Here is a 10,000-nt window from a genome sequence, read left to right as displayed (position 1 = left end):
TTAAATTTGGCTTATGGGTGGGCCAGCCAATGGGTGGACCACGGCCACGTCACTATGACTCAGACATAACCATAAACAAACCCGATACGCCCATATATAGGCGTATGTGGAGATCCCGTTGTCCAGAGCCACAGATCCGACCGACCTTGTGGCCACCATTTTATGCGCAATCCCTATTATGCAAGTTGCGCTGAACGCAAACACTTAAGGAATAAGACTCGCCAGCATATTTTACGCATGGGGGAGTGTCCATATGTTAATCAAGGGCAATGTGTTATCTGCTATTTTGCACCTTGACTTAAAAAGATCACCGCATACCACTAAGACGTGGTCAGACCACGTCTTAAGTGCAAAAAGAAATGTTTGGTTGTAAGGACACCGGCAGTTTAACTAAGCAGTACTCAGTCAATTCTGAACCGATTGTTATAATTCAAAGTTCTCTATAATCTGTGAAGTGTTTATTTTCATTAGGAGTATCAGTGATCGTATTGTCTCTCCATCAAAGGATGTCATCCGTCCGTCCGTCCAAACCAACAGCAGAAGGGTCAGTTTTTTTTAAATAGTTGCATAGCAACAGCTGAGCCTCCTCTGTCTGGCCTGAACATGTTTTAACACGAGTCAAAGTACTCTGATGTTTTTACTCAAGGTAAAGTAGCAATACAACAATATAGTCCAGTAGTTCTTAATCTTGTTCATGCCAAGGACCCCCAAACTAATATTTATTTGGCCACGGACCCCCATCTGAAAATATGTTGTGCCAGGGACCCCCAGAAGAGAAGTGTGTTATAAAATATGTGGTTCCCAGTGGGACCTCCCATATAAATGACTCAATATAGCAGAAATATAAACATAAATGTAAAAATCACGCGGTACAGTCAGACATTAAAGGGGAATTTTGGACCACGTTTTTTTTACCTTTTCTATGATGTTATGATATCCTAGGATGAATGGTATAGTAGAAAAACTCCACCCCGGGTCCGCCACAGCTAAAAACGTGCACAAATAGGCCTTGTGCTAGATCGCATATTTTGATGCAACGTGATTGTCTTGAATGAGCCCACCGCATTCAAGACTTTTTTTCTACTGTGCCATTCATCCTAGGATATCATAACATCACAGAAAAGGTAAGAAAACCATGGTCCAAAATTCCCTTTAAGGCTAAAAGGACAATAAACAAGGAATAGTTTTTAAAACATAAATCTTGTATGGGGGTCCTGGTCTGTATAGGGGTCCTGGTCTGTATGGGGGCCCTGGTCTGTATGGGGGCCCTGGTCTGTATAGGGGTGCTGGTCTGTATGGGGGTCCTGGTCTGTATGGGGGTCCTGGTCTGTATAGGGGTCCTGGTCTGCGGCCAATACATAAATGAATGAATGTGGGGTCCTTGACATTGACATTAGGAGGAGGAGAGGGGGGCGGGGCTCTAGTTGGAACAGCCGGGAACCAGGAAGCAAACATGCAGAGTTTGGACAACAACCAATGAAAAAGGCTTTTTGTATGATGTTGAACAGCATCACAAAGTTCTGTTATATTTACTAGAACGTTAGGAGAACGTTTGTTGTGGATTAACCATAGACTGTATAAAATGAATGGTCAGCGTTACGCCCCTAGACTCTACAGACGTACGCAAATCAAGCCGATTGTTCAACTGTGTGCAATCCGCCATCTTTCAATATCTCGTCATATCCTTTGCAACCGGAAATGAATGCTATTGGTTGGGTAGCTTGTCAATCAAATCATCCCGCCACTCCCAGAGCATAACCTACTCTATCATCAATTTTAAAATAAATGGGACCATAGTTTACCAAAACGCATATTATGATGATTGAAAGGAGACTTTAAAGGTTCTATGACATTCATTTTCACTTTTTGGGGGGTTTTATGACCTCAATTACACCAAAAAAATCAGAACTTTGAACATTCAGTGGATTTTCTGTGGTCTGGGGTTTTCTGAATAATTAGGCTGAAAAGTAATCTGAGCTTGGCCCTTGGGCAGTGAAGGCCATTAATCCCGCCCACTCTCCTCCTCGCCCCTCCCCTCCCCTATCCTTTCCTTTGGGGGGGGGGGGGTGGAGCAGAGGCCATGATTGACAGGCAAAATCCCTCAACAGCGACAACCGCAGGCAAAGATTTTTGTTTTCATTGCAGTTGAAAAGGCTTTAGAAATGTGAGAGAAAAACACCTGCCATGGATCACTGGAGTGGAATTTTTAGTTAAAACGTTTTATACACGTTTGAAGGACCATGACAAAGACGTTTAATGTGTGGTAAAACTGAATGTCATGAAACCTTTAAACCAGCGAATGGAAGCATATAGTATTTATGAACATTTTTATCAAGGTAAGAAGATCTTGTCTAAAGTTTGTCAAAAACCCATCCGCTTGCATTAAAATAAATTCTTTCTGGCACCCGCAGGGGTAAAACATTGAGACTACAGGCCATTCATATGAACTGTCTCTTCCGTATTGGTGTCAATGTAAAAATCTCAGGCTGGCCCCTTGGGATTAACACACACCACACACCTCACCTCTCCTCTGAGCGAGCTAGCTCTCAGCGTTGTCTCTGTTGCATGGCAGACTGGTGTCGGATCCCATAGCTCAGATCATTGTTACAATACTGTGTGAATATCCTGTAACTTTCTGACGATATTGTGACATACTGTAGCTGTCTGGCTGCGTGTGTTTAGCTGTCTCACCACCTACCTGTCTGTGGCTCCACAGAGAAGTAGGGCTGTCCCTGTAGGATGCTGTAGACCAGCCTGGCACTGTTCCCATAGGTGGGGTCGTCATTGTCTGTGGCTGTCACCTGCATCACAGAGGTACCTGCACACAGACAGACAGACAGACAGACAGACAGGTTAAACACAAGGACATTAACCTCCCCAAATTTTTACCGCCAAGCCAAAAAACATCTGGTGAAAATTATGCAATGTTGCAATGCACGCACAAGGCTCAGGAATGTTTTTAATCAATAACAATAGCTGCCCATATTACAGTAAAGGCATCTGCTATTTCTCTCTCTCACACACACACACACACACACACACACACACACACAGACACACACACACACACACACACACACACACACACACACACACACACACACACACACACACACACACACACACACACACACACACACACACACACGCCATAATGTGAAGTCACTTTGAGTCTCTGCCCTGTCTGCTGTTATTAATGTATCTGTACTGGCGTTTCCAGTTTGCTTTGAAGTGAAGCTGACACGTGTGTGTGTGTGTGTGTGTGTGTGTGTGTGTGTGTGTGTGTGTGTGTGTGTGTGTGTGTGTGTGTGTGTGTGTGTGTGTGTGTGTGTGTGTGTGTGTGTGTGTGTGTGTGTGTGTGTGTGTGTGTGTGTGTGTGTTTGTTTACTTTCTTGTTCTCTAGTGACGGAGCACAGTGGAAATAATAAGCTCTATTAGCATGTTTGTTTCATCCTTCTGTACAGATGTATGGTCAATAAATACATCTATTATATATACTATACAACACATCAAGTAGCTATAGCTTCTCTCTCTCTCTCTCTCTCTCTCTCTCTCTCTCTCTCTCTCTCTCTCTGATGAGGGTTTATCTATTGCTGTGTTTCACACCAGTTGTTTCCGTATACAAAGACCAGGGCCGAAGAGGAATGAAAAGCCTCATTACCTGAGTGATATGAGGCCGGCCAAATGTTTATGGTTATGATGTTTATGGTTATGATGTTTCAGTTGACTAAAGTAAGGTCTGTATTTATCTGTCCCTCGGGACTTCAACTATAGTTTGCTGCTTTTATGCCTTTATGGATAGGACAGCAGGGAGACAGGAAATGGGGAGTTCTGGTCAGTTATTGTATCTGAGAGGTTCTGGTCAGTTATTGTATCTGAGAGGTTCTGGTCAGTTATTGTGTCTGAGAGGTTCTGGTCAGTTATTGTGTCTTAGAGGTTCTGGTCAGTTATTGTGTCTGAGAGGTTCTGGTCAGTTATTGTGTCTGAGAGGTTCTGGTCAGTTATTGTGTCTTAGAGGTTCTGGTCAGTTATTGTGTCTGAGAGGTTCTGGTCAGTTATTGTGTCTTAGAGGTTCTGGTCAGTTATTGTGTCTTAGAGGTTCTGGTCAGTTATTGTGTCTTAGAGGTTCTGGTCAGTTATTGTGTCTTAGAGGTTCTGGTCAGTTATTGTGTCTGAGAGGCTCTGGTCAGTTATTGTGTCTTAGAGGTTCTGGTCAGTTATTGTGTCTTAGAGGTTCTGGTCAGTTATTGTGTCTGAGAGGCTCTGGTCAGTTATTGTGTCTTAGAGGTTCTGGTCAGTTATTGTATCTGAGAGGTTCTGGTCAGTTATTGTATCTGAGAGGTTCTGGTCAGTTATTGTGTCTGAGAGGCTCTGGTCAGTTATTGTGTCTTAGAGGTTCTGGTCAGTTATTGTATCTGAGAGGTTCTGGTCAGTTATTGTATCTGAGAGGTTCTGGTCAGTTATTGTGTCTTAGAGGTTCTGGTCAGTTATTGTGTCTTAGAGGTTCTGGTCAGTTGTTGTGTCTGAGAGGTTCTGGTCAGTTATTGTGTCTTAGAGGTTCTGGTCGTAACAAATGGAGATGCGTCTGTTTTCCCAATTCGTTTTGTTGTAACAAATGTGGCCTTGTTTATTTATGTTGGTTGACAAATGTGTGTGTGTGTCTGTGTGTGTCTGGGTAATCATTCTCTTCATGTCGAGGTGTGTGTGTGTGTGTGTGTGTGTGTGTGTGTGTGTGTGTGTGTGTGTGTGTGTGTGTGTGTGTGTGTGTGCGTGTGCGTGTGCGTGCGTGTGTGTGTGTGTGTGTGTGTGCGTGTGTGTGTTTGCTTCACTGTAGCAGTTTGCGTTTTATCTGGAACCAGATTTGTTTTTAATAGGCTGCATTGATTAGGTTTGTTTCTTTGGGAGACACTTCGTCATTTTGTGTGTGTGTTTTATTAATATGACTCAATATGACCTTTGTGACCTTAAAGTTGTATTTAATGCTACTGTTGCCAACTGCCTGAAATTCTATCTAGCACTATCAAACCCAAATGCCTTCAGTTTATGCAGCAGTATGGAATAGTTTACAGAGTCAAACGGCTATAAGAGGTCCAACATAACCATGCCACAGTGTTTGCCTATAGGAGGTCCAACATAACCATGCCACAGTGTTTGCCAGAGTCTACTTGGCGTTTGATGTAGTCGGTCAAATAGAGAAGGCAGGTGTCGGTGGAATGGAATGTTCTGAAGCCAGATTGCAATTCAAAAAGGTTTTTTTCTATTTTTCTTTCAGTGAGATATTTAGTGATCTGATGGTATAATATTAACCTCTCTATAGCCTTTGATCTGATGGTATAATATTAACCTCTCTATAACCTTTGATATGGAACAAAGGTTGAAAAAAGTGCGGTAGTTGCCGGGGTCTAATTTGCTTCCCTTGTTATACAAAGGCTACACAAGCTTCAATTCTTGTGGGATGTGAGATGATGGATACATTAGTTATATGGATACATTATATGCAGTGGTGGAAAAAGTACATACTCAAATGTTTTACTCAAGTAAAAGTATCAATACTGCAATGTGGAAGGTACTTTGTTACAAGTAAAAGTCTGGATTTCAAAATTTACTTGAGTAAAAGTACAAAGCTATTGGTACCAAAATGTACTTAAAGTACCAAAAGTAAAAGTACTAATGTGTTTGAAAATAGCAGATCTACAAGCTCACAACGTGTCACGATGCGACACATTGTGAGCTTGTAGATCTGCTATTTTCAAATAGCCTAGGTATAACATAGGACTAAAGTGATTAATGTATGTAATATATTTTAATCATCTGCTAAGTAACTAGTAACTAAAGTTTTCAGATAATTGCAGTGGAGTAAAAGTACAATATTTGCCTGCGAGATGTAGTGGAGTAGAAGTAAAAGTACTGAAAACTGGAAATACTCCAGTAATGTAAAAGTACCTCAAAATTGTACTAAAGTACAGAACTTCAGTAAATGTATTTAGTTACTTTACACCACTGATTATATGGATATATTAGTTATATGGGAAACAATGGGCTGCGTCTCTGAGGAATCGTTCTAAAAACCTTTAGTGTTTTAGAACGTCATCACTTTTTGTTTTACAGTGGTGAGTTTAAAGTGGTCTTTACATAGACCTAGATGTGTGTAGCATGCTTGGATATGCTTTTCCCCGTACAGTCTAAAATATGAAACCCAATCCATACCCCAAAAGTATAAATAAAACCCTGTAAAATGTGGAGATACCAGTTTCCTGTCGGACGGCTGTATGTAGAGAGACTGTCAACGTCTGCTGTATTTAAACATTAAACCTCGGCCTCAGGCAGACAGTCAGCGCTTTGCACTTTATTTTTGGCCAAACATTATAAAAACGGACGTATCTGGAGCTGCTAGAGAGCTGATTATGACACATTTATGACTATTTATATGTTTTTATTTATGTGGATGCTGTGGAATGAACCGTGCTGCTTTACCCGTCTCACCATCAGTATCTGTCTGTCTCTCTCCCTTAGTTAATAGAGCATCCAAATCAGTTCTCACTTCTACCCCTCTCTCTCTCTCTCTCTCTCTCTCTCTCTCTTCTCTCTCTCTCTCTCTCTCTCTCTCTCTCTCTCTCTCTCTCTCTCTCTCTCTCTCTCTCTCTCTCTCTCTCAGTGCAGGGGGATACGGATAATGATTGTACTTCACTCAGCAGCTATAGGAGTTTTTTGTCATTAGTCATGTTCTCAAAACTTTCTTGTGTGTTTGTGATCTGTGGTCAGTGTGTGTCTGTGATGTCTTGGTACAGTGGGCAGGTGGTCAGTATGTGTCTGTGATGTCTTGGTACAGTGGACAGGTGGTTAGAAAGTGGACTCTCTCATATTGTCAGGCAGAAACCTTGTATCTCATTATTATTTTTTTAATTAACGCTCTACTTTGTCATACTACAGCGTCACACAGAAGTAACACAAATCCACAAGCTCACAACGCGCCGCGATGCGACATTGTGACCTTGTGGATTTGCTATGTTTGCTTGTTTTGAATTTGTTATCAAGTGAAAGTGTGAATGTGTGTGTGTGTGTGTGTGTGTGTGTGTGTGTGTGTGTCGGGGGGGTTAACAAATGCTGAACCAATGAAAAGTATTAAAACGCACTTCCTACTCAACCTCCATTGGATCATCAATCTGTCAGTCAAACCTCCTAACTCCACCTTCTCATTCTATTCAATGATGGACAAAACGACCATCTCCACATTAACGGTGAAAAACCTCCTAACTCCACTTGAGCGGTATTTGGGTAAAGTGATGATAATATAAGTATCTGGCAATGTATAAAGTCACCATAATAACTTTGCAGAGGCATTATTGTTTTCTCCTGAAAAGTTAATTTAGCAGAGATATAAAACGTTGTCAAAGCAAAAGACCTTCAAACAGCCTCAGCCTGTGGCTGATGCCTCCTGTTGTGAAATGACTTGAAGAATAATAATAATAAATTAACATGTTCTGCTTTGCTGATGAGAACAGCTGTGCTTTTTAATGTGCCCTCAGGGATCAATAAAGTATAATAGTATTTATTTTATATTCTATATCATGATGTTTCTTATTTTGTATTAATGAATTAATTACATTGATTGCCCTCTCCTTTCCTATTGCCCGTACTTTGAAAACCTCTCTTACAACACATGTACAGTAACAGTACTGTACTTTACATGTACAGTAACACATGTACATGTACAGTAACAGTACTGTACTGTACTGTACTTTACATGTACAGTAACACAGAGGTGGAGTCAGACTCATATAATAGACCTATAGAGATGAAGTGGTGGAGTCAGCGAAACGTCCAGAAACGTGATTCCAATAACGACTCTAACAGACTGGAACAACAGAGGAGCCGACCGCACGATGTGGCTGTCCGCACGATGTGGCTCTCACCGTGACTGACGTCTGTTAATGAACTGCCTGTGTGCCTGTGTGTGTGTGTGTGTGTGTGTGTGTGTGTGTGTGTGTCATCCATTATTCATTAACAGTGAAAGCTGATCTCAGGAAGCCTGGCGCTGCCAGTTGCTTCACAACAGAAACACTAAACCTGACGCCCCGAGGCGGTACCCTGAGGCCTCCCAGACACACACCTGTATTCATCATGGCCACAAATAGCAGATCTACAAGCTCTCAGCTATAAGATCTGCATTGGGAAATAATCTGTGTGTGTGTGCGTGTGCGTGTGCGTGCGCGCGTGCGTGCGTGCGCGCGTGCGTGCGTGCGCGCGTGTTGTGTGTGTGACTCCCCCGCTGTGTGAAACACTCCAGCATGTGGTTGTCGGTCAGAAACCTGCTGTTTCCAACATTTCACCTTGTTATTTATTCATAAATCAATGAAACTACTACATGGTGAGGTCTTGTAGATCGGCTCTTTTCAATGCTTTTGAAAGTGAAAACATTGAACCAATGAATAATATTGAACGGATATTTCACTTTCAAAAAATATTTTGGTCATGTTATGGTCTACTCAGGCTTTTGTGAGCCCCCCAGACAGTTGCTCGATTCAGTATTTAGATATTTGATATTCATTTTATCAGATGCTGTACCACCCTTTACCCTTCCTATACAAACCCATTGTAACTTCATTTTAACCAGGTTAGATTCATCAAAAACACCCGTCCTTGGTTCTGGTGACTCACCCTGCCCTCCTAATGCGTGAGGGGCCCCCTCACGCATTAGGAGGGCAGGGTTTTTCGGATAAATGTTTTAATTTATTTTATTTATTTATTTTATTGTTTTTTGTTGTTTTTTTCTAAAAAAAAATATTAAAAATAAATGAAAAAAGTAATTGAAAAAACACGGCCCCCTCACGTAATAGGGGGGGCGGTATGAGTCACCAGAACCAAGGACGGGTGTTTTTGATGAATCTAACATGGTTAAAATGGAGTTTGAAGTTACAATGGGTTTGTATAGGAAGGGTAAAGGGTGGTACAGCATCATAAAATGAATATCAAATATCTAAATACTGAATCGAGCAACTTAAAAACCAGAGACTCAAATGGTCTCTGGTTCAAATGACCCAGACACCATTTTAACATTCAAATGACCAAACTAACTTTCTGGACTTTTTTAGTTGTGTTTAGTTTTTCACGTTGTTGCTCTTAAAGTAAAAATACCAGCGTTGTTCATCAGTGACGTCATGGAAACGCTTCTGTATCTGTTTACATACAGGAGGCTTTCTGAGGGTTTATAATACGTTTAAAAGCATCTTAGTGGTTATTTTTCTTGATACACAAGCAGCTTCTATCCTAAAAATAATCTGTTATCTTCGATTTCCTTGCATCCCGGCCACGATGTGAAGGATTGCTTTTCTTTGAAGTTTTTCCTTCCTTTGAAGAAAAGTAAAACGTTTGTGGTCTTTTGTCCCGTTGTCTGTGCGTCCCCTCCGGCTGTAACCTGAACCCTAGACCCCCGTTGATGGTTCAGATCAGAACCGTTGAACTGTGCTGTAAAAAGTACTCACAAGTCTTACTTAACTAAATGTACTTTAGTTACTTTACACCACTGTGGTTCAGATAGAAGCGTTAAACTGTGCTGTAAGAAGTACTCACATGTCTTACTAAAGTCAATGTACTTAGTTACTTTACACCACTGTGGTTCAGATAGAAGCGTTAAGCTGTGACCACACTGATGCATTCTGGGTAGACATGGTGTCATGTGACATCATGGCTCCCTGAAGGGTTCTTAGAATAAATGTTAGAAAGGAAAGAACTCCATCCTACACTACATCCATCCATTCTTCAATAGTATTTGGACAGGGAGTTGAAGCTTGTTGAATTATGGGCTTTTGGGAAGGAAACCGGAGGAACAGTAAGTTATAGAGATACTGGAATAAAGCTGTTGTTAGTTTAATGAACTATAATATGATCAAAGTGTTAACACATTGTTAACCCACGGTCAGAGATACTGGAATAAAGCTCGACTGGAAATCTGTTGTTAGTTTAACTCTCTGCCTTCCACGACAAGATTTTATCTCGTTAT

At 41.3% G+C, this 10,000-nt stretch overlaps 1 protein-coding gene across 3 annotated transcripts in view; it reads right to left on the bottom strand.

Annotated features, from left to right (window-relative positions):
• cdh11 (cadherin 11, type 2, OB-cadherin (osteoblast)) overlaps positions 1–10,000 on the bottom strand; it is a 118,656-nt gene that overhangs the window by 38,161 nt on the left and 70,495 nt on the right. For all 3 annotated transcript variants that reach the window (XM_084075659.1, XM_084075661.1, XM_084075660.1), the window contains one exon: positions 2,699–2,818. In XM_084075659.1, coding sequence (XP_083931785.1) covers positions 2,699–2,818 — 120 coding nt within the window. The remainder of the gene's footprint in view (positions 1–2,698; positions 2,819–10,000) is intronic.

The sequence above is a fragment of the Gymnoscopelus microlampas genome (assembly GCF_963454915.1).
Source record: "Gymnoscopelus microlampas genome assembly, chromosome: 13".
NCBI lineage: Eukaryota > Metazoa > Chordata > Actinopteri > Myctophiformes > Myctophidae > Gymnoscopelus > Gymnoscopelus microlampas.
This window is presented reverse-complemented; position numbering and strand designations above follow the sequence as displayed.